Genomic DNA, 24,928 nt, shown 5'->3' with positions numbered 1-24,928 from the left:
ATAGGTTTCCATGACCCTTATCTTGGAGAATGATAATAGTAGAGTAACTACTTAGGATAAACTTGTATGTGTTTGGGAAGTGAGATCAAAACTTTCTTCCACAGAGAAATGAATCCCTCCATCTTCTTACCTGTGTAGTCAGTTTTCTATGAACAGAAGTGATGGCTTAGATCTGGTACAGTTTCCTTTTGAGTACATTTCTTGGTTTGGTTTATGACCAAATATGCTTGCCCCATTTTTTCCTTTAGGTTGTTTAACCAAAAAGCTTCTGCTTCCCCAAAGCCCTAATTATTGGGATTTAATGTCTTCAGGGCACACTTTATAAGTCACCATATTCATATTTCTGTCTGCACATCAGGGGGCGGTTGATTGCCCCTGATAACTAACTGTATGTATGTTTTTCCTTTCTGTATGCATTGTTTAAGCAGTAGGGGTTATGAAAGCATACACTGAGCCACTTGGCCTGGTTGACGTGATTCATGTTCTGTGGCAACTCCACATAGGAAAGTAAAAGGTTATATGATTACCAGAGTACTTGTGTTTTGAATCACCCATTCTTACTTGTCTTCAAGATTTCTGGTTTAGCTAGTCTGTCCTTCAGTGAAAGGGTCTGTCTCCTTCTTTCTCTCTTAGTTTGGAGTTTAGCTCTGCAACTTGACCTTGTTACCCTCTGTTTTCCCTTTAATTATACCTACGTAGTTGTTAACCCTGTTGCTCAGTATCATCCTTGATGACCTCAGTCAGGAAACATTTTATTCCTTTCCATCCCCTTCTCCTTTGGTCAGGTAATGATATCATCTTGCACAGGAAATACTCTAGGCAATCGTGGATTACCTAAAATGTTGCAGTTGCTTTAAATAACTACTTGAAACATATTACTTCAGCATTTATACATGTTTGTAGTTGTCTGGAAAGTATGACTTTGAATGCTGTCCTTTCCTAAATCTTTAGTGACACGTGTTTCCTTGTGGAAGTACTTTTCTTTGTGGTTCTTCTAAAAACATTTTCCTACTCACTTACTGATACTCAAACCAGAAATTAAAGTGACTTCCTTTGATAAGTGTCAGAGGTAACACTTGAATCCAGGGTTTCTGATCATTTTTATTGTATTGCCAATGGGGCTAGGATTATCTAGGGTCTTGAATGTTAGATTTAGGACTTTGGACTTCTTTTGGGATGGAATATGGAACTAATCTTTGAAAACATGGCTCAGCTCTTTGTTCCTTGGTGGAAAGTTAAACTAAGTCATTTAAAAATAAAAAATCCAGTCTGCAGTGTAACAGGGATAGCCTCCAATGTGCCAACTTAGGAGTTCCAAAAAGTGAGATGGCTTTTCCTTCTAGGTTCCGAGTCTAGAATACAGGATTTAGGACTGTGTCATTCCAGCCATCCTTACATTTAAGTCCATGCTTCCAAAGGGCCTCTAATCCAGATTGAGTAATGATCTGAGCTGTCTGATAAACAGTAAAGCAGGCCCAGATAATGGATTTTATAACCAGTCCCCTTTATGGAAGAGGCATGTGGTGGTGTGAAGATCGTCAGGGATAGGCCAGTACAGTGATTTCTACCAGCTAACTATTGGAATCAATTTGAGAACTTCTTAAAAACATGAATTCTCAGGTAGTCCCTCCAGAAATTGAGGTGTGGGGTATGGGGAGGTAGATTTGGGGAAGGCATTCTTTTTAAAAAGCTTCCCAGGTGGTTTTGATCACTCAGTTTTGAGGACCACAAAACCTGAACATTGGCATAAAGCTACATATCTATGATTTCTCAAGTGGGAGATTTTTTTATTAGTATGGAAGTAGAGAAGACGACCTCATGGTGGTAGTTATGAGAAGGTAGCTAATTTGAAGTTTTCTACTTCTGTATTCTGTATTGTTTTAGAGTTACAGATGTCACTGCCTCATTTGGGGGTTACGTTAGCACTTGGTATGCTATGGGGATCTTGTTTGTTTGGGGGAAGGGAAACTTAGACCAAATCCCCATTTTCTGTCTCCATTTTGAAATTGTGGGACAAATTCAGGAGAGGATGTTAGCATTGAAGCTCAGCTGGACAGTTTGTTTAAAACTCTACAGGAAGGGCCTTTGTTACTTCCTGTCTGAAGAGGAAGTAACTGGCTTCCTTCCCTCCTCCTTGGCTAACTGGCCAACTTGGAATATGGATGGGGGAAGGGATGATCATGTTAATACTTTTAACTGGATACTTATGTCTTGGGAAGTCAGTTACTGTCAGTGTTCCAGTGCATACGCTCATGTTTCCTCCCTTTTTTCCTTATTTTAAACACAGATGGGTTGCTGGGTGGGCTTTTGCCTCCTTGCCCCTTATGTTCAAGCTCTGTACTAAGTTTGGCTGTTGCAGTCCACAAAGCTTTCCAATCTCCTAGACATTATTTACATTCTGGCTTATACCTCCCCTCTATTCCCTGATATTTGAAAATAGATCAAGGAGTTGTAGGGAAGAAACTGAAATCCAGGTGCCACTCGGGTAGGTTGTGGAAAGCATAATTGGGCAGAGGGGAGTGGATGACAGAGGTTTCTTATTTTTAATTTGAGCAAGAAAGCATTCCTTCTATGTGGGGCCAGTTGGCACTTTTCCTGCTATTTTAGTTCAGGCTCTCCGTCCTACTGGCCAGTCAATTGTATTAAGTGTTTGATGTGAGTCTGAACTGTGGTCTGGGTTGGGGAGGAGGGAGAGCGGTGGAAACAGCTGGTGCCTTCATCAGGCTATCTCATTTTCGCTTCTTAGAGTGTTTAGGGGTTGGGGAAGTGGGGGATGGTTGAGGAATTGGATGTGTGTTAGAAGAGCCCCGGGAACTCTCATGTAAGGGGACTGGATTCTCAGGTATTCTTAATACTGTGTGGGATGTTGGCTATTTGGAATGTACAGCTAAACCTTTCCCAATTACATTCTTTTCTCTACTTCCCCTCACTCTGTTTCTTTCAGCTTTGGTCCTGATTTGGAGAGAAAGGGGTATGTGGGAAGTTAGCAAAACAGTTTCATGGTTTTCCAGCCATTGAGTATTCAGCTTAAGTCTCGGGCCCTTCCATTGACTTTATTCTTACCCATTCATTATTCTCTTTAGGTAGGTTTTCTAAATATGTCTGCCAGCAGCCAGAGATAGAACTAGGTAGGACCTCTGGTGAAGTCATGCTGATTTGTAATCGGTTGGCCTTGCTGGTCTCCTTCCTTCCCTCACACCCTGGGGTGACTCTGTTTCTGAGTCAGCACTTCTTTTCTGTCTCACCTGCTCAATGTAAGGCAGAGAACCTGCCAAGCATCCTTTTGGAGCAGCAGCAGCAGCAGCATTGATATGGGTGTGTCCACTTCTGTCTGGGCATATCTTTTACAACCATCTTCTTTGTTCTTTGTGTTTAAAGTATCTCAGAAAAGTCTTCTCCTAGAGTCTACTATTTTTATCTGCCTTGTATAACCACCTCACACTATAGTATTTAATCTGCCAGTTTATTTGGCTTCGGCTATGAACGAGGGAGAAATGGATAAGAACACTAACAACTGTAACTAATTTTTCAGTTATTCTTGAGAGAAAAAGGGAGTTTGTCTGACTCAGCGCCAGGTAAGAGATCTTAACCTTTATTTTGCATGTGTGCTTTAGTGACAGAGCCTGCAGTGGCTAGGGCCTGCTGCTGAAGTTCTGTTTTAAAGCATCATGTTGCTAAATACTCTCTTTTCTACCCAGCCATTGAATGGCTGACTTTTGTGTATATTCCTGCCCCACCTCCCTCCACCTGGTTACATCAGATACAGATACAGATTTAACTTCCTAAGTTTTACTGTTTCAGACTTGGCTCCTCTTGCATAGTGTACTGTGTAAATCAGGGTTTAGCCCTTGGCCCTCTAGCTGATCCAAGAGGAAGAGGGAAGGGGTCTAGGAGAAAGGGAGAGAAAAGATGAGACATGATAGCATATTACTAGTTTCCTGGAATGTCCCTCTGGTTGGAGAACTCTGCTGAACCTTTTTCTGTGCTTTGCGCAAGGAGAATCGTGCCCCTTGGGCAAAGGGTGTTACTTCTTTGGATTTCAAGAATCTCTGGCTAGTAGAGTTTGACTTCTATCTGCATCTTTGTTTCTGGAGTTTAGGGCTAACATCCAATGGGCTTCTGCAAGATAATAGGAAAATGTATCATTAATCCCGTTCTTGGAATCAGCCAAGGACCCTCATTAGGTAGGGAGGCTTGCTTTCTGATGAAGTTCTAAATCAGCAGTCCCTGATCCACTCCAGGGGGAAGTAGTGAGTAGGAAAAGCTGAGGTGACTTTATTGACCTCTCTCTGCCGCCAGGGCTAACTAAGCAATTCTAGTTGAGTTGTCCTCCTCTTACTCCCTAGGGAAGTAGAGAGAGAGGAGAGAGAGAGAGAGAGAGAGAGAGAGGGAGGGAGGGAGAGAGAGGAGAGAGCTTTGCTCCCAGCACCTGCTGGTGCCCATCCTGCTCTTTGTAGGGTGGAGTCTGCTGCCTTTGTTCTCTTCAGCGCCTCTTAGGAATCAACTTTATGCTTGTGGGGATAAGAATTTGAAAGACTTTAAAAACAGTGGACAGAGAATATAAAATACTTTGAAAGACTTTAAAAACAAAACAGTCGATAGAGAATATTACATAGGATATGTCCTAAAGTAGTTCTCCAGGTGGGAATGTTCCATTGACTGAATCCAGGGTGGTGGTCAGATTGCCCTTATGAAGCTTTCTTTTGGGTATATTGCATGTAGCTGAGCTGAATTATAATAGCAGCAGTAGCTTTAATATCCCTAGTGCAGTGCCTCCAAAGTGAAGAAACTTGCCAAGTAGGAATCTTAAAAATTCCCTCACCCTTTGTGAACCCTTAGATCCACACCATAGTATTTTATGCTGATTCTTAAAGGCCTGAGCTTTGTCCTATATAGTGTTGGCTTGGGGCTGGGAGGAGGGTTGTTTTCCCCGAACATGATAAGGAACTGAGCAGGGCAAAGTGGGAGCTCTGGCTGGTGATTGGTAGACAGGATGCCCTGGAATGCGGTTGGCCTGGAGCCCAGAATCCAGCACTTTGTATTTGTTTGTTTCTGGGAGACTGTGGTCTGGTGCTACTGTGACAGGAAGTGAGAAAGCTGGGAGTGGGGGAACGGAGAGGGGCGATGTCTTTGTGGTTCTCCTGTGAAATCTCTTTGTCCCTGGAGAGCAGCTCTGCTGCTGGGCTCTACTGAGAAGAGAGCAGCCTTTGTGTGTCATAATGGGTCTCAGAGCATCTAGCTACTCTGAGGGATTAGGGAGTGTGAATTCTGACTGTGGCCTTTTGCATCTTAGCACTTGAGTTATATAAATGGCCTTGATCTCTTATCATTGGGGATCTCACTGAGTATGTGTGATGTTTATAGATCTCTAAGATTTAATTAAGAAAGGAATTCTAGAAGGAGATGTTTATATAATTTTTATTCACTGTATGTATTGCATATACCTTGTTGGGTCAAAGGGACAGAGAAGCAGGCAGTAGTACTAAGGCCCTACATTTTAGGTCTCATCCTTCCATTGGCACCCTACGACATAACAGAGCAGGAGAAATGTACCCATTCTTTGATTTCAGTGTTGAGAGGTACTGGCAGTTCGCTGCACTTAACCAGGGATGTTTGGTAGTTATGGGATATTTTCCCCTTTCTGTCTAGACTGAAATAGCACCTGTAGCACTCTCTCTTGCCCTCCTTCCTTTTTTCCTTTGTTTTGTGTTTTCCCTGCCCTCCATTCCAGCTGTGAAACAGGCATCTCTTCTCGCTTTGTGGACTGGGTGGCTGAGTCTTCAGCTTCTTGCCAAGATGGCCAGTCCCTGAGCACACACACAAACCGGCCTTTGATTGCCCAGGAGGACAGCTGCCCTGGAGGCAGATTGCTAACATACCGCTAGAACAATCCCTCTCCTCTGTTCTGATGCTGGCTAGCTCAGTCTTCCCTGCTTCTAGTTCTTTCTGTTTCCCACCCCGACGCTGATCTCCATTTTTGCTTTAGTGAGATGTACGTTGTGTTGGAAATGGAAGTACCGATATTTGTGATCAGGTTTTCTTCCTTGAGATGGGGGTAATTAGAGGATGTGGCATGTAGCTAGAGGGGGCCTTCTGATGGAAAGGGAGGTGATTTCATATAAAGCAGTACTACTTTTGCCACTAGCACCTTGCCTCTTGAGTTCTTACTCCTTATAAAATGGGAACTCTAGGTAGATTGCAGGCTGTTCTTCCCCAGAAATGAGTAAGTGAAGGTAAGACCCCACTTCTCACTCCTCCCTTCCCTCCTCCCACAAAAGTTTACTTTTGGTTAACCTCTGTTGGAGTTAGAATGACTTTTAACCACAAGAAGCATAGTAAGTTCACACTCCTTTCGCTCTCAAGGAGAAGGAACATGGACTTGGAGTATAACAGCTGCGTTTCTACCACTTACTAGCTGTATGACCTTGGGCAGCATACTGAATACTTCTGATGTAGGTTTATTTACTCATCTGCAAGGAAAGGGCCAACATTACCTCAGAGGATGTTGAGAAGATTATCTGTGATAACTTAAAGGGGGAGATCAGTAACTGTAAAGGAGGGCAGAGAGCATCGAGAGTCAGGAAAAAGGACTAATAACATTTAACCTAACTGCCTAGAGCAAGGGCCATTACCTCAGAGGATGTTGAGAAGATTATATGTGATAACTTAAAGGGGGAGATCAGTAACTAATATTAACAGCTCTGCTTCCCCTGAAGTCAGGTATTCTTCCTGTCAGGTAAGGAGAAACATTTTTTTTAGCTGTCTGTCCTGTAGCTGAAATAAGACCTTCACACTTCCTCTGATTTCCTTATAGACTTCACGTTTTCTCTCTGTTGCTTGTCTCAGAGGGAGGTTGTACTCTATCTAAACCTGATGTCAGGGGTGTCTTGTTGCTCTTTTAAAAGCTTTGAGAAGAGGAAACAGGACTTTGTAAATATGACTCGGTTACCTGCTTTGAACTTTTCCAAGTCATCTTCAAATGATGGGCAAAGACATGGTGTGCATGCCTCAGACAGAAAATGAGGGGATTGGGTGAGAAGCTGCCTCTTTAAAAAAGGAATGTGAGCTCAAACAGTTGGATGACCTCTGGCAAACCCTAAGGTTAAGCTTTTTTTCCATGAATTTTTTTTTTGTAGCCTAGGGTAGGAAAGGGAATAAGATATCCTAATTAATTTTACAGTTTCTCTTTTATGACCTGACTTAAATGATATCTTTGATTAGACTTTCATTCCTCATTGTGTTCCTCACCTCCTCCTCTCTCTCCCGCCTCTTTGTAGGAAGGAGCAGGCGTCTGGCCTCTTCCCTTCCTCCAGTCTCACACCTCCCTCTGTTTTTTGCCCCTCCCTCTTATCTTTGTTTCCTTATCGGCCTCTCCCTAAAGCTCTGCTTTCTCCTTATAAGGCTAGGTGAGGCGCGTTTGGCGGAATTGCAACAGGGATCCAGGTAAGTAACCCGGTGTGTCTCACTCTCAGGATTGAGAGAAAATTTGGTGTTGTATGTCCCAGTGGAGGGCCTTGGAGAGGCACGTGGGTGATGGGGGAGGAGAAGAAGGCGGCCTGGCCTGAGAGATCAGAAGGACTTGTTAGACCAGTCCTGTGTGTGTGTCATACATGCTCCAGAGAGAAGCAGGTTTTGTTTCTCTTCCATATCCTTTCAGTCCTGGGCCCCCTCACTAGCTGAGAGCCACACCCTTCCTTTGCTTCAAAGCCTGTCCAGCATTTAGCCATTTTAGTATGTTATGGTTTGGGGGGTTCCCAGAATACGTGGGAGGGGAATAGCGAGCAAGAAGAATGTTCCATCTGGTTGCCAAATTTAGGCTCAAGGTGGTGGAGGTAATTTTTTTTTTTCTTTTAAAGTTACAGTAAAATTAAAAATTCTGACAGGTAATTGTGGGTTAGGATTATAAGACTGAAGTAAGTTTAAGGTGGTCTACTGACATATAGAGATTGCCAACACAGCTTCCTTTTAATAAGGAGTATTAAGAAAAAAAACCTTTTATACAGTTGACCCTTGAACAACATGTAAGTTAGGGGAGCTGATACCCCACACGGTTGAAAATCCATGTGTAATTTTTGACTTCCCAAAACTTAACTGCCAATAATCTGCTGTTGACTGGAAGTTTTATTGATAACAGTCGATTAACATATATTTTGTATATATGTATTACATGCTGTATTCTTAAAGTAAGCTAAGGAAAATAAAATGTTTTCTTAAATTGTCGCAGATTTCCAAGAAATTTTCTAATACATTCATTGAAAGAAAGTCTGCGTTGAAGTGGATATGTGCATTTCAAACCAGCATTGTTCCAGGATCAACTAACTATATACTTATTTTCCTTCTTTTCTCTGAAACTCCAGATAGAATGTTCAGCTCTCTTAGGAGGAGGGTGATTGGCCAGACTCCCATGATTCATCAGAGATTCATTGCGGCACAGTGAGACTCCTTCAGTCAGCCCTTTTGGTGCTCTTAAGTTGAGAAACTGGGCCTAGCATAAAGCAAGATCCACAGGGAAGCACAGAAACTACTAATACCCAAGACAGGGCCATTTCTGGAATACCAGTTTTATAACTGAGAAGTGCTCAGCTGAGATGAAATTGTGAAGTAAGCAGGGTTCTCTTTAGGTCTTAATGCAAATTATGTCCAGGAATTTGGAATTAGTGCCAGAAAGAGCTTCCCATTGAAGGGAGAGATACTAGAACTGATTCCAGCTGAGCTTTGGCTGGTGCAACATCAAGTGCTGGGTGGGGTACTTAGACTTTGGATTCTGGAATAAGCACTCTGACAAGAAGCCAGAGGAAAACTTGAAAAAATATATTCCTTTGATTAAAAAATAAAGGTAAAGTGGCAGTTTTCTGTGTCTCTGGTTGTACAGGAATAATTGCTTTGAATCTGGGGGCAAATGTCAGTTAAAGCAAATAAATACCTTTTAGGGTATCTAGAAGGCCTACCTTCCTTGGCTTGAATGTTATGTAATGCATCTGTGCGGTGTTATGTGTGCTACATTTTATTGATGGATATTCTTCAGTAGGAGACTCAATATGCTTTTTAAAAAAGCCATTTGAAATCCCTAGGATGACATGGAAGAGGAGTTTCACTTAGCATTGCTTTAGAGGGAGGGCATGACTTGGTGACACTGGTTTTTATTTCATAATGCATAAATCGGAAGAGACGAGGAGAGCTGCCTTTGGGGCTGGCTCCAGAAGATAACATTTCTTTCTTAAGAGCATAAAGACTTTTTCATGAGGTTTAGAAAAGTTCATCATCTCAGGACAAGAAAGTTTTCCTCTTTCTGCAGAAGCCTGCTTGCCTAATTGTAGTCGTGTCTTTGGATGTACTTATCTCAGTCGTGTGGAGTTAGGAGAGAGGTTCAGAGTCACCCAGGCTGTTGTTTTACATATATTAGTCTAATGAAGCTCAACTCTGAAAAGTAATACGAAGTGAAGCTTACAGGGGTTATAGACTTCTCCAACTTTTCACAGCTAGTTTCTGGCAGAGCCAGAACTTGAGCCCCAGATCTTTTACCCCCTAACCTGGAGTTGTGTTTTGTTGTTTTTCTTTGAGAGTGTGAAGAATTCCCTGTAGTACAGAGCTGCTGTAAACGGGAGAGGGGAGCATGTGGGGATGTGTGGTTTATTCAAAAGCCCTACCACCACCAAAATGCTAGTCCCTTGTGTTAGCTAATTGCAGTAGTATTCATATCAGTAACAATATTAATAGCTTTCTGTGTGTCAAGACATTTTTCTAAGCACTTTATGTGGATTGACTCATTTAATCCTCCAAGCACGCTCTGTAACTTATTTCTACCATTTTACAGAAAAGGAACATGAGGTTTAGATTAAAGTGGTACTTTGCCCAAAGTCGTATAGCTGAGGGGTGATGGAGCTGGGATTTGAACCTAGTCTGATTGCAAAGCCTATATTCTTTTTTTATTTTAGTATCATTAATCTACAATTACATGAGGAACATTATGTTTACTAGGCTCCCCCCTTCACCAAGTAAAGCCTATATTCTTAACCTCTGAGAATCATAATTCCAAATTACATTTCTACAGCCAGTTCACAGTAGAACAAATCATTCCAGGGACTTTGCTATTGGTGTCTTTTTTTTTTTGCCAAGCTACCTGCTACCTGTTTGGCATTGTCTGTTTAGTCCTGGTTATCTGATTCAATTTAACTTCATTTGGTTTGGAATTCTTACAGAAGAAACTGAATTTTTCCTGTTATCATTGCTTGAATGTGGGAACCTTGCTGTAGACTCAGGTCTGTAGGACTTACAGTTTGGTAAGAGTAAGACCAGGTATCCTCAGAAAATCTAGTCTTAGGGGAATATAAGGTTCACTTAATGTGCCCTTCTCCTTCTCACTTTGGGAATCCTTGATGATCTGTTTTTAGTGAGAGCAAGTGTGATCCATGTGAATATGGTAAGTGGCGAACATGGGAAGGTGTTGGGCTTTTCTGGCTCTGACTGCCCAAGTCAGTTAATAGTTTGTAGATTCTGTTTCGTAGCATAATTTTTTATTATGTGCATGGCATGGAGAAGAATCCTCAAATCTGAGTTATGAGGCAGTGTTCTGTGGCTTGCCTAACAGCATCATTCTCTTCCCCCACTTATGCTTCTCCCCACCCCATTTATTTTGTTCTTCCACGTTTATATGTAGACATTATGGATAACCCTTTAACCTAAAGAAAAGTGGAAACCTTTTTTTCCTGTGATGTTTGGGAAGAAAGCTCTCAAGGGGTTGTAGGGGAGAGGGGCTGGACCATCCATCTTATACTGGACTTGACAGTGTGTAGTAGAAAGAGAACAGGCTTTGGAATGGCATAGATCTGGGTTTAAATTCAAAATTTACTATTAACTGAGACCTTGGGCAGTTTCCTTACCTAGAGCCTGTTTTCTCATTTGCAATAAAACTTACTTCCTTAGGGTTGTTGTGAGGATCACCAAGATAATAAATGTACAACATTCAGTAATTGTTAGTTCTTTTCACCTTCCCTTTCTCCTTGGTAATAAACTGCTAAGGCCTCAAATAAGGAATCCAGAATTTATTACAGCAGGTGTGTAATGCTGTGATGACTGCCGGGTACTAGAGAAGCACTTTGTGTCCCAGAAACACTGGTCTAGGTGGGATGTCCTAGTAAATAGAACTGGGGTAGGGAAACCAGCTAGCTCATCTACTCCGTAGGACCCAGTTATGCTCTTGATCCTGTTAATTTCATCTACTAGTTACAAAATAGTTTTGGACTGAGGCATTACCATTAAGTAATGTAATTGGAAAATAGAAACTAATTCTTGAAACAACTTAATACGTCACATTTTGAATAACGTACATTATCTCACCGGATCCTTCCAGCAACTCTAAGTTAGATTGGGCTGGTGGTGGTGGCTTTTTACAGATGAGAACATGTCAGTGACTTACTGCCATTGTTGGCCAGGGGCAGAGCCAGAACTGGGACCGGTCTGTTGAGACCTATTCTATCCTGTATAGCCTCTGCTTTCCCCTCTTATAGGCAGAAAATCTCCCCATGCTTTTATGCCTAGGATTCTGATATTCTCTTTCCTCTATGGTGCTGCCTCCTCTCCAAACTGGAGCCAGGTGGTCAGCTTTTAAAACTATGAAGATGGAAAGAGAGAGTGCTTCCCTGACCTGGAGCCCTGTGTAGTTTCCCTGCTACCCTTCCTAACTCCCTTTATTGAGTTCGAGTTGTGGGGGGCACAAACTGGCATTATGGCAGGCTGACAGTTTCTCTATGCTGCAGGGAGTGTTGTCTCTGTATGCCCCATAATAGTGGTAGTCTGGGCTTTTATTAGCAAAGAAGATTGCAGGGCGGAGATGGTCAGAGTGGTAACTGCCGTTGAGGCTGGGTTGGAACGCAGAACTGGAAGAATCTCTTGAGCTCAGAGTTCTCTTGGTGTGGAAGGTTCGTAGGTTATTGTACATAGTGGATGAAGGCAAGTGCTTAAAAGGAAGCAGTGGAGATGAAAGGGGAGCAATTTTTTTTTTGTAAGGGTGCTTATTAGACCTTTGAGGGGCCTATTAGAATATAGGGTCAGAATATGAGAAAGCAACAATAGGCTTTGAATTGAAAGGAAGAAGGAGTTGATAAATAATTGTGGGAACCCAGAGCCAGAGTAGGGAGGGATTTAGAGAAGAGCTATTACATTCCTGGGTTTAGGTACTGGGTCTGCTGGAGGGAGTCTCAGGAATGGAGAACTGGTTAAGGAGTTTGTTGGGCACCTGTTTATCAGTTTCTCTGGGTACTCTTGCATTCTGAAAGCTGCATATACTCTAAAGCAAACAGGAATTTGTGCTTAGTGGGGCTCTGAGGAGCGTGGGAAAGGGAACTGAAGCAAAAGGCTCAGCCTAGGCTAGTCCCCACATGTCTTACCCACTACGACTGTTGCATTGGTTTCTCAGTGTCTCTGTGGGCATGCTGGGACTGGGCTTCAAGGTTTCTGCCTTAGGGTTGAGAAGGAGGGGGAAGGGCATTCCAACAGCATTTTTTTTTTCCCAATTTGGTAGCTAGGAACCGGGGGTAAGTGAATTTTTGTCCATAGTATAATGTGCTCCTGGTTCTGTGCAGAAGTACAAGTAGAGGAACTCTGACATGTAGAATTCAGGTTTTACAGAAAACTGCACCCAAGGTCCAGGTATCTGAAAGTGCAGTGTCACATGAAGCAATTCCAAGTCACATTTAAACTATTCCCTTCCATTCCGTATTGTCTTTCTCCCAGTACCTGCCCCTCTTATTTTTTAATGTGTTGGGTATATTTTATTTTCCTCTCATTCCCATTTTTCCTCCAAATATTTCTGCAGCTCTCTCCTTCCTGCTTCCTCCTTGCTGTGGTGGCTGGGATGCTTCTCCCATGATTTTTTGAATCTAGATTGGGCTGTTCTGTGTTAAACCAATCAATTGCGACCTCTCAACAGGTGTGTATGGAAATATGTTTACTAAGAATAAAAAACACTTTTAAGTTGTTTTTTCCTTAGGAGTTGATGAGAGGGTGGGGAATAGGGGAAGAGGGTTTATTCTAAAATGTGCCTTTCAACATTTTATATGGACTGGCTGTAAAGTTTCCCATAGCCAGCTTGTAAGAGAAAAATCCCACGAAGTCTAATGGTATGATTACAGTGCTCTTACATTTACAAGCCTGCTTGCAGTTTATGTAATAATGTACAGGGAACTTGTCGTTTTCATAGAACTGTTGTTTATTATATAAGTAGCACAAACCCTCTAGATACTAGGATATTGACCCTGAGTTGGAACAAGTAAAGAGGCAAAAATATAGTCTATTTAGAGCCTTCTGCAGGATCACAGATGTAGGAAGTTTCAGCCATTTACTATTCGGAGGTTAGAATATGAACTGCTTCAAGGGACAATTTCAGAGTTTGAGCCTAACGCTCCTTTTTCTAATCCCCAAAGAGGTGAAAGTTGCTGAAAATCATGACTTTCTAGGCAGAATTTCTTGTGGTTCTGTTGCTCTTGTCTTTGTTGGGCAAGGCCCACGTTTTGCCCTCTAAAATGTTGCAGTATAGTTTTGAAAAGTAGAAAGACCCGTCCTTAAATGTATTAAATATGAGGACCTGAGTTTTGTCCCCTGCCTTCGATGGTGGGAAGCTTTTTACTACTTACATTTCTTATTGGCATTTTAATTTAGCATATTCATTTACTATATTTTGCCACCATTGCAGCAGTGTCTGTTGAAATTTGGGAGAGGTTAAGATAGATCTGTACTGCTCTTTTTTCTCTAGAAGTAGCTTGCCTCTACAGGACAGTGAGTGCTTGTCTGTACTGAGGAGTTCACAACTTTAATCAAGTTGATGCCAGGAAACTTTTCCAGGGAATAAGAATCTAATATTAATCTCCTGTCATGACTATAGCCCTTAGCCATAGGCTCCCTCCTCTACCAACAGTGTAGACAGAGACTTGGATCTTGTTGCACCTTTCCTTTCAATAGTTATTTCTGGTGGGGTTGTTGAAGAGGGGTAGTGGGCAAAGGATCCTGCTTGAGCAGTCAGTCACTGGTGGTGGGCTCCCAGGCTTGGTGGTGGCTTGCTTTCTGTACTGCAGTGAAACCACAGGGGGCGTCTTTGGCTCTGGGATTAATAATTCATCTGTCTTTCTCTGACCTGTAACCTTTTCTCTCCTCCCTCTTACCTTTTCCCGGTAGTGTGAAGTGAGGGGGGCCTTCTCCCTCCTTCCTCTTCTCTTTGTGATCCACCTTGCTTTTAACCCTGCCCCGTGGCGGCTCTGCCCCTTACCTTCATGGACGACTCAGAGGTGGAGTCGACCGCCAGCATCTTGGCCTCTGTGAAGGAACAAGAGGCCCAGTTTGAGAAGCTGACCCGGGCGCTGGAGGAGGAGCGGCGCCACGTCTCGGCGCAACTGGAACGCGTCCGGGTCTCACCACAAGATGCCAACCCACTCATGGTCAACGGCACCCTCACGCGCCGGCATCAGGTAACCCCTCTCTCCATCAGACCTGCAGGTAGGACTTTGGCATGGTCATAGAGAGGCTATGATCCTTGGGAAACTACTCTCCTCATGGCATTGGGCTGCCCAGTGCCCATGCTTTATGGTGAACCTTTCCAGGACTGATAAATACTGATTTAAGAGGTGAGGAATATTGCTGTTGTGCTGAGTTGGGTGGACTTATCTCTAGAAGATCTGTCTCCCTATCTTGCTGGAGTGGGGTTTCTGGGTTGTGATGCAGTTCTGTTAATCGTAGTTCATATAGTTTGGAGCTGTACTCAGGTTACTTTTATTTTCTCTCATTTTTTTTTGCCCCCCACGGTATTAGAAATTCAGGAAAGTAAATGCCTGCTTAGTGGTTGGGGAAGTTGGGCATCTTGTACTTCGGTTCCAGTTCAGTCTCTCTCAGGAAACAGTCTGTGCAGAAGGAGTGGCAGTGTCTATAAATTGTGTATTCCTGCTCCATATTGTCTTTGTGTGCTCTTTTTGTTGGCTGTGCAAATCATGTCTTGGAGGAAGGGGTCATTGTTAATTCTGTTTGTTAGACTTGGAGAGAAGCATCATGCTGCTGTTCAGCCCAAATAACCACAGGAGCCGTGGTCACTGGGTTGGCTGGTTCTGTGATGTGCCTCAGGAGAGTTGGTGTTAGAAATATCTCGTGTTTCCTGTGGTTTCTCTAGTCTTACTTGGCTGGGATGTAATCTGTCTGAGGGGTGTGTGGGGGATATGGGGTGGGGGTGCATTGCCTGATAAGACTGTTCTTAAAAGATCTCTGGTGGGAACTGAGAGAGTGCCCGTGTTCCAGTAGTCCTTTTCATTGAGTATTTACTTATTTTAAGGCAGAGTAGGTCCCTCCTACTGGGAGCATGTTGGGGGAAGATCAGGAATTTGGAGGTCATGTGTTTGCAGTGTTCCTAGGAGTTTATAGGAACCAGAATAGAGGGTTAGGGATGAGAGGGTCTGTGTTGGAAGAGAGCAGGACTGCTCGGCTTGGAGGTGATGGGGAATTCCAGGATTTAGTACATGGTTTCTCTCTCTTTTATTTTTAACTTCTGCTCAGCATTGAAGCCACACCTTTCCTTCTTCCTGAAAATAATGTTTAACTTCCTCTCCCTGCAGCATTACATTCCCTATGCAATGGGAGTAGGGTAGGGGGGAAGTGACTCCCAAGGTGGCTGGGTCGCAGTGTATTTTTGTGAGAAGATGAGCAGTCAAGTGCGTTTTTATGTTAATATAATGCTACTATATTGTTTCCTGCTGTTAAGATAGAACAACTTTAATGAAATTTTCAGATGTGTTCTGTGGCTCTAACAGTTTGTGATGAAGATGTTGAGACATCTCTGCTTGAGGGGAGGTGGGGTACTCTGAGTCGTCCTATTTGGAAAGGGAAACCCATTATCTCTTCCTCCTTTCTTTAAGAACCTTGCCTGGTCCTGGTCTGGGAGTTTCCACCTTGAGTAGAGCAAGAAGATGCATGGAATAATAAAGGAGGCTTTTGGAAACTCCCCAACCTAGCCTCTCCAACTTTCCTTATATTCTTATGGCTTTCCAAAAAGATTACATGTCAGAGAACAACTTCTGAGTCTCTGCTATTTACTCAGCATACAGTTTTTAAGTGCTGATTATGTGCCAGGCACTGTTCAAGGCAGTAGGGATGCATCATTGAATAAAATGACCAGAAAAAAGAAACAAAACATCTCTGCCCTCATGGAGCTTACGTCTTTATGTTCCAGAGACCTGCTCTGCAAGAGTTCCAAGCCCGATTCCATTTCTGAGGAAAGCGCTAAGACTAAGGAGTACTGTGGTTCTTTATGAGTATTAACAGAAGGATTCCAGGCCACAAATATCTCCTTGAAAGCCCTTTTCCTGTTTGGAAAAAAAATCATTTGTGTTTGATAGAGCAATGGAAGGCCACAAAATGAATTGTCTTCTTGTGGACTGTGTTTCAGAACGGCCGGTTTGTGAGCGATGCTGACCTTGAACGACAGAAGTTTTCAGATCTGAAAATCAACGGACCCCAGGTAATCTTTTTGGCTCAAGGTCTGGATTACTTCACTCATGTCTTCTTACTTCCCCAACCTATAAGCATATTGGTGTCTTGTAAAGTGCCTGGGACATTGTAAGCACTGTTAATTAGTTCCTTTAATTCAGGGAAAAAAAATGTAGCTTCGAAGTATATACGTAGTTTTATTTTGGAATTTTAATGACCACTGATCCAGTATTTGATCCCTTGGTTGCAATATCCCTTTTCTAGAAGGGCCATGCTTCTATTTTGCAGAAAACCCCACCTAAAATCTGGCTGGTCTTGAGCTTTAGGCAGTATCTGAAGAGTAACATAGAGCCAGTCAGAAGATGGCTGTTACTGGGATTTTCTGGTTTATCTTAAAAGTTCTTCACTGGGTGAACTCGTTATTTGAAGGGTCAGTCAGATGTAGATGTAGCTGCAGTTAACACAGGTCATACGCAGTTAAGATGACCAGAACTGGGAAGTTAAGCTGGCTGTCTCTGTCTCTTGGGTGTTAATGTGGCTATAGTTAACTCAGTTCCTATTTGTTAAATGACTAGAACTAGTAAAATTGTATCTTCTGTCCTTTGGTACAACTTCGAAGGATAGAACTAGAAATTCTGGACCCATAGAAGGCACACAAGGAGCCTCTGTCTCTGGGGAGACAGTGCTGTTTGTTGGGATGGATCGTTAATATTTTCAACTTGTTAGTAGTCCCTTCTTTTTTCTCTTTTCTACATAGGATCACAGTCACCTTCTGTATAGCACCATCCCTAGGATGCAGGAGCCAGGGCAGATCGTGGAGACCTACACGGAGGAGGACCCTGAGGGAGCCATGTCTGTTGTTTCTGTGGAGACCTCGGATGATGGAACCACTCGGCGCACAGAGACCACAGTAAGCTAAGACTTGTATATTACTAGGTCTTGGATGCTGGAGGAGGTCTTCCTATGGTCTCGGTTAGGGAGGGATTAAGCACTTAACTAGGGTGGATGAAGGGTCATTGATCTATAGTGAAGGCATGAAAACTGTGACCTCTGGTGGGTCAGAGAAGAAGAGATATGGGAAAATCTAGTGGAATGGGGAAGAGAGAAGGTATATTAAGGTCTATGGTAGCTTCCCTTAGTGGCAGTTTTCCTACCTGGGGACTTCTTATAAGATGGAGAGAAGGGTAGATGGCAAATTGTAAGGCATTTTTAAGTAATTAGCTGGAGGGTAGGGGTTTTTTTTCCTAGGAAAATAAAAACTTATACTGTTCAACTTCATTATTTTTCTTTTCTCTTCCCTTACTTGAAGGTCAAGAAAGTAGTGAAGACTGTGACAACACGGACAGTACAGCCAGTCCCTGTGGGACCAGATGGACTGCCTGTGGATGCCTCCTCTGTTTCTAACAACTATATCCAGACTCTGGGCCGTGATTTCCGCAAAAATGGCAATGGGGGGCCTGGTCCCTATGTGGGGCAAGCAGGCACTGCTACCCTTCCCAGGAACTTTCACTACCCTCCTGATGGATATAGCCGCCACTATGAAGATGGTTATCCAAGTAGCAGTGACAACTATGGCAGTTTGTCCCGAGTGACCCGCATCGAGGAGCGGTACAGGCCTAGCATGGAAGGTTACCGGGCACCTAGTAGACAGGATGTGTATGGGCCCCAGCCCCAGGTTCGGGTCGGCGGGAGCAACGTCGATCTGCATCGCTTTCACCCAGAGCCTTATGGGCTAGAGGATGACCAGCGTAGCATGGGCTATGATGACCTGGATTATGGCATGATGTCTGATTATGGCACTGCCCGGCGGACTGGGACACCTTCTGACCCTCGCCGGCGCCTCAGGTAGGCAAGAAAAAGGGATGGAAAGGATGTTTCCAAGTCAGCAAAAAGGGATAGCTCTGGCTTACCCCTCCGAGTGCTTTTGGAGTCAGAGACACCTTTTTTCTTGTGGAAAGCCATCCTGTCCTTCCCTTTTCTGATTTTACTAAGTATAGACTTGCATTTTTGCCCCTTTTTCAGTCTAAAAGTCACATACTCTAATTACAGAAAATGACTTGCCATGGTTACTGGTGTCCTTGGTAGTGACCTTTGTTTCTGTGTCGAGTTTCTGTTTATTTCTGCCTAAGAGCTGACCCCTTTTTGGTGATAAGAGCACCACTAAGGAGCCTGGTGCCTGAGGCTATGGAATGCTCCCTTATTCTTTGAATTTCTTCCGTTTCTGGTTTGGTATTAGGAAAAGAGGTGAGGGTTTTAGGGATTCAGGGACCAGAATACTAGACAGTTAAGGAGTGTGTATATGGATATACATACATATATGTATAAAGGGGTGGTATCCTTAGATGGTGGTACCTTAGTGACACACTGAAGGGTCACTGAGCAGCTCCCTATTTTGACTTTACTACTCTTACCTGGGAATTCTTCGGTGGTGTAAAAAGGGAGTGATTCATGTTTGGACTGAATTCATAGATGGTTTGCCTTGAGAGAGTGCGTTAGAATGGAGTTGGCAAGAAGGACCAGATAGAACTATTTTGCTTTGCAGGCCATTTATCATTTTTGTTGTGTGTTGTTGTTCTTTCTACCTTTTAAAGGTATAAAAACCATTCTTAGTTCTGGGGCTGTACAAAAACAGTTTTGGCCCATGGGCTGCCAAACCAGCTTTAGAATAAATCAGACACAAAGTGTTTCCCAGGCAAAGAAAAAATAATAAGAAATAAGGGAGAAGATTTGTGGATATTTTGATGGTAAGGATGTCTTAGCAGTTGTTGCTGACTTTCTCTATGTGGTCATGAACTTCTGAAGCAAATGCCTTGGTGCTCATTTTCCTCATATACGGTAGCTTGGATTAACAGTGAACTGGGCTGGGACCAGGGGTAACAGGTCCCATTATCAAAGCCTGAGTCACTCACCTTTCAGGTATGTTTTGGACAGCTAATCCAGTTCCCCTGTGACTCACCTTTTATTCCAGGGGGTGGAAGGGAGGGGGACCCCTGACCTCAGCTGGTGCACACGGTGCAACTTGGAGCAGTGGTAGATAACAGCTATCTAAAGGAGTCTGCTCAGGGTGTTGGCTCCTTCTGCTTGTTGACAAGCCTGCCTTTTCTGACTTCCTCATTAGTAGTAGAATGATTGGACTTAGGTGGGTGTGGGTGGCCAGTTCATTCTCTGCTGTCTGGCCGTGACAATTGACATAGCGACAGGGTTTTGGAGCTGGTTCTTGAGTTTGTTCCAGGGTGGCACTGGACTTGGAAACCTGCTTGACTAGCAAGAACATTTTTTGCTTCCTGCTTCAGGCCTAGGAGAGTAATACAAGGTCAAACGGAAACCGTGAGGCATGATGAGTGGAGAAAGAACTGAACCGGAGGACCGTGGTTCTAGTTGAGCATTTGCCACTCGCTGTATAGCCTCAAGCAAGTCATCTAATCTTTCTGGACACAGCTTTGTTATTTGTAGAACAAAAGAATGTTGTGATCCATTCCTTGTAAAAGAAGGAAATGTATCTCAGTGACCAAAATCTTCGGTTATGGTAATTGTTTTGGTAACTGCTTACATTAAAATAATAAAATTAAAACTGCTTACTACAAACTAGAAAAGCCCAGAAAAGCATACCATCCATTGATAAAGAACTGCTGTTTACGTTTTGGTGCATTTCCTTCGAGTTCATTTTTTTCAGAGCCTACTTTTAAAACTTATCTATATAACCTGTTCATTTTGTTTCAGTGATACTAAAAAATGTGATTTTTCCTAAATGCTTTATCCATCTAAATCACTATTAAGAGGTTGATGTTGACAGCTATGAGGCAGGCCCTCTACTCAGGCTAACCTTGAAGGTTTGGTGACAGTGGGAGTGGTTTTGTGGAACAAACAACGGGCTTATTTGGAGAGTTCCACACAATAGATTCTCCTCTCTCCCTATGGCAGCCACAGTGAGATGAGCCCAGATAATGGGGCTCTTCCTTCCTGGTGCTTATGAATAAGTAATAGTGTGACAGACTCACCCTCTAGTGGTTGTTGGTAGTACTGAAATGGGAAGAATTATCTCTGGTCCGCCTTTTTCTCTTTACCTTCAATTGCTTTGCCTGTTCCTTTTCTTAGAAACTGGGTATCCCAGATGTGGTGGTGGTCAGTAGTCTCTGTTTTCGTAGAACTGGAGGTATTGTCTTTAGAAATTGGAGGCTGGAAATCATATGTTAAACATATTTGTTGAGTAGCAGAGAAGACCTGTGAAAAATTAATGTTCAAGCTTATAACTCATCATCAGTACCAAAACCAGGTTTGCATATGATGTAGCAAGAAGGCCTATACAATTTTTACGCTATCACCTCCTCTTTCATAATTTCCAAATGAGGGTAAGAAGAGACTGTATATTAAGGTGTTTAAGGGTCTTATCCCACCAGCTGTTTCCTCTGTGTAAATGCCTCATTTCCTGTTTAGCTAAAGACTTTGTAAGAACTGTTCTCAGACATTGTTTGCTAACTTTGGTTAATTCTGCTGTCGGATGGTTTATTTCAGTCTCTTGTGGAGAAGTCAAGAATCATTCAAACGCTAAAGCAGTCAGGACTTGGTTCTTTTTTTGTGATTAATATCTCTGAATGCTTCTTACTTCCTCCAAGCTAGTAAACTTCAAAGAAAAGAAAAAAAAGGTAATTTTAATCTAATTTGTATGTAAAGTTACTGCCTTAATTCATTAAGAAAAATGGATCAGTGTATCATATATGCAAAGGAAAGGTAACATCTAGTGAACTAAAGCTGGGGTTACCCCCCCTTGAAGATGAAGGGTAATGTGAGCTCTCCTGGAAACCGGACTTGACAGCTAGAAGTATATTCCTCTTAACTTTGGTTCTTTCAACACTGCAGGAGCTATGAAGACATAATTGGTGAGGAGGTGCCATCGGACCAGTATTATTGGGCTCCTTTGGCCCAGCACGAACGGGGAAGCTTAGCGAGCTTGGATAGCCTGCGCAAGGGAGGGCCTCCACCCCCGAATTGGAGACAGCCAGAGCTTCCAGAAGTGATAGCCATGCTGGGGTTCCGCTTGGATGCCGTCAAGTCCAACGCAGCTGCATACCTGCAACACTTGTGCTACCGCAACGACAAGGTGAAAACAGATGTTCGGAAGCTCAAGGGCATCCCAGTCCTGGTGGGACTGTTAGATCACCCCAAGAAGGAAGTGCACCTTGGAGCCTGTGGGGCCCTCAAGAATATCTCTTTTGGGCGTGACCAGGATAACAAGATCGCCATAAAAAACTGTGATGGTGTTCCTGCCCTTGTGCGATTGCTCCGAAAGGCTCGTGATGTGGATCTCACTGAAGTAATTACTGGTGAGTTCTAGGCCTGAGGGAAACTGCAAGCTTAGAGTCACTATCATCCCTAGAAATGTTGGGAGCTGGAAGGATTTCCAGTTTCTACTTTTGATTAATTTAAAGCTAGCTGGTGGTCTTTGGGGCAAATCCATCTCACATGTATATCTGGAACACACAAAGCTTTCAAAATTTTAAGGAATATATTGCTAATGTTTGAAATTCAGAAGATTTCGCTTAAAATTCCAGATTGTTGGTTTTTATTAAGATCACTCAAGAAATAATAACAATGGATGTGTTTTGCTGCTGGGCAAGTGGTTCATCTGAGCTGGCTGGGGCATGTGCTCTCCAGTATGCAGTAGTCCCGAGCTCATTCTGTTATCTTTGGCCAGTTACTGCCATATAGGAAGTTGTCTCCCATACATTGAAGCTGAGTGTTATTTGACGTTTATTCACATTCTTTTAAATATCTGCTTGTTCTGACTCACCTGCCTGGCATTTATAGATATTTGAGCTTGTGGTCCTGGCTTTAGAAGAGTGGTTTTTCAGATCGTGGTTTGTGACCAATAGTGTGTATTGAACACTGTTTTGTGGATCTCAGTCAGCATTTCAAGAGAAAGAAAAAGAAATAGCATAGGCCATTGGTTCTCAGTTGGGGGTGATCTTGCACCCCGGAGGACATTTGCAATGTCTCCACATTTTTGGCTGTCACAACTTAGAGGGGGCTGGCATCTAATGAGTATAGGCCAGAAGATACAGCTGAACAAGTAATGATGGACGGGACAGTTCCCCACAAGGAGTTGTCAAATGTCAGTGGTAGTGAGGTTGAGAAACTAGTGTAGAGAGCATTGCCTTTAGTAAGTATTGTCTTATGAAACTGTATTTCATGATATGTATGTTCGTATTTAGCCGTAATGTGTGTTTCACACTATGGGCCACAAACAAAAGCTTGAATATGATTACAAATATTTGCCCATTGGAGAACCCTGAGAAGTGATGGGATAGGTGAATCTCTGGCATTCTTTAGACATACTGTCTTGGGTGCTGATTGTGTCTGCCAGGAACCTTGTGGAATCTGTCGTCCCATGACTCAATCAAAATGGAGATTGTGGACCATGCCCTACATGCCTTGACCGATGAAGTGATCATTCCACATTCTGGCTGGGAGCGGGAACCCAGTGAAGATTGTAAGCCACGCCATATTGAGTGGGAGTCGGTACTCACCAACACAGCTGGCTGCCTTAGGTAACATATGGGCTTTGAGAGTATGAAGATTGAATTTTTGAGAGCTAATTTTAATTTCTTTTAAAAAAGGTTTAAATTCTTTAGTTTGTCCTTCAGCCTCCATTTCTATGCATATTATACATTTTGACTCATCTGTCCCCCTACTTTTGTCTCTGCCTTGTGTACCATGTATGCCTTGTGGGTTTACTTGCTGTTCCCCACATGTCCTCACTTCTTGGCCTCTCTGACTTTGTTCCTCTATTTTGGTAGACTTCTGTTCAATTTGGTAGACCACATGTAGGCCGTTGTCTAGTCCTGTGCTTGTGTGTGTGTCGGTATCCCTGCCCTCAGTTACTTGTATGTTAAGTCAGGCTGCAATAAATGCAACAGACAGAATACTAGAAGGGTAATAAGAGGAAGGTCTGCTCATCCTTCAGCCTGTAATGCCCTTCTTACCTTATATGTCTTTTGAGGCTTAACTCAAGTGCCTTTACTTCTGGAAAGTTCTCCTGATTCTGTCCAATATATTCTTTCTTTTTTTGGAATGTACCCCTATGTGCTATGCCCCATGCTTCATTTGTACTTCTACACAAGAAGTATCTATTCTATCTTAAGTTATTGTTGGTATACTTTATTTACCCCTCTGCCCCCACCCCCATGGCCTGGTTACAGATGCCTTACTCATCTGTGGAGCCTTGCTTATAACAGGTATTCACCATTTATTAAAGTGAATAGAAAAAGTATTGAGGCTACAGATGTTGAGGATATTTAGGGAGGATTTCTGGATTCAAGTCATCTGGAAGCCACTCCCTTTCCCCTCAGGAATGTCAGCTCAGAAAGAAGTGAGGCTCGCCGGAAACTTCGGGAATGTGATGGCTTAGTGGATGCCCTCATTTTCATTGTTCAGGCTGAGATTGGGCAGAAGGATTCAGACAGCAAGGTAAGTTAATGGCTAAGTGAATTCCATTCACAGCAACCACGAGGTTCCTGTAGTGCAGACCCATCATTTCAGGCTTTCAGATAACATTAGCTATCTCTCCCAGCCCCTACTCTCTAAAGTGGGTGTTCATCTTAGAAGAAAACTATTCCCTTTAGAATTTCCTTCACCTATGTAATCTGTTTAACCCAAGATTGTACATTTTTCTAAGTAGGAAAAAGGGTGGCCCTAAGTTTTTAAAAAAGTTTTGATTTTTTTTCCCTTTATTATTACTTTTCAACACACAGCCCCAGGGGTAGGGCACCAGGGGTGAAGGGAGGAGGAGAAGTGAGCCTCTTGCCCCACAACCCCTCCCCACCTACCTCTTTCCCCCTTATATATTTATAGTCTGTATACATCCCAGGGGCTGAGGGGCAAGGGGAATTTCCTCAGTGGGATCAGGGGCAACCCAGGCTCCTTGTCCCCTTGGGAATCAGGCTCCTATGCCTGTTGGGAAGGCCATTCTCATGGAGACCCTGTCTGCTCCCAAGGGTTCAGCATTCAGTGCAGGGCATCTGTTGGGAGGCCCACTGGTAAAGGTTGATGCCCTGGGTGCAAAAGATTCTGCTTAAGTGGAAGGCAGGACCTTGGGACTGGAATTGCAGCCAGAGAGTACATGATGGCCCAGATCCTGCAAGGTTGCTGCTTATTTTTTGATAATCCCAGGACAGCTCTATTTCCATTGGGTATAGCTCTGCCCACCCCAGGCTAGGGGGAAGGGCCTGACAGGTGAATGCAGGTAGGTAGCAGGAACAGGTGGGGGCCGTACAGCCAGGCTGGGAGGGCTGCAGAGCAGGGCCCACGGATAACAGAAATGGCTGTGGGGGGCAGGGAGGTGCAGGTGGTGGTGCTGGTGACAGGAAAACAAAGTTAGCAGTATCCCTAATTTTTGTCATACTCCAGATGATGGCAGAAACCTTCCATTAGCATGAGGCTACAAGGGTTTTGAGAAGCCTGGGGCACTTAT

The 24,928-nt window shown here is 43.3% G+C and overlaps 1 protein-coding gene across 9 annotated transcripts in view; it reads left to right on the top strand.

The window, feature by feature from the left end:
- The window catches only part of CTNND1 (catenin delta 1), a 43,844-nt gene that overhangs the window by 7,707 nt on the left and 11,209 nt on the right, over positions 1 to 24,928 (top strand). For 4 of the 9 annotated variants that reach the window (XM_036996757.2, XM_073215800.1, XM_036996754.2 and 1 more), the window contains exons 1-7: positions 14,278 to 14,459; positions 16,421 to 16,492; positions 17,219 to 17,371; positions 17,771 to 18,306; positions 21,319 to 21,782; positions 22,823 to 23,006; positions 23,808 to 23,925. In XM_036996757.2, coding sequence (XP_036852652.2) covers positions 14,427 to 14,459; positions 16,421 to 16,492; positions 17,219 to 17,371; positions 17,771 to 18,306; positions 21,319 to 21,782; positions 22,823 to 23,006; positions 23,808 to 23,925 — 1,560 coding nt within the window. In that variant the 5' untranslated portion in view covers positions 14,278 to 14,426. Of the gene's footprint in view, positions 1 to 10,391; positions 10,421 to 12,814; positions 12,929 to 14,169; positions 14,460 to 16,420; positions 16,493 to 17,218; positions 17,372 to 17,770; positions 18,307 to 21,318; positions 21,783 to 22,822; positions 23,007 to 23,807; positions 23,926 to 24,928 lie in introns of those variants that run through there. The other 5 variants (XM_017668765.3, XM_036996755.2, XM_036996751.2 and 2 more) reach the window with 4 other exon arrangements.

Source organism: Manis javanica, chromosome 11, assembly GCF_040802235.1.
Source record: "Manis javanica isolate MJ-LG chromosome 11, MJ_LKY, whole genome shotgun sequence".
Lineage (NCBI taxonomy): Eukaryota > Metazoa > Chordata > Mammalia > Pholidota > Manidae > Manis > Manis javanica.
Note: the sequence above shows the minus strand (reverse complement) of the source record. Positions and strands in the feature narration are given on the sequence as shown.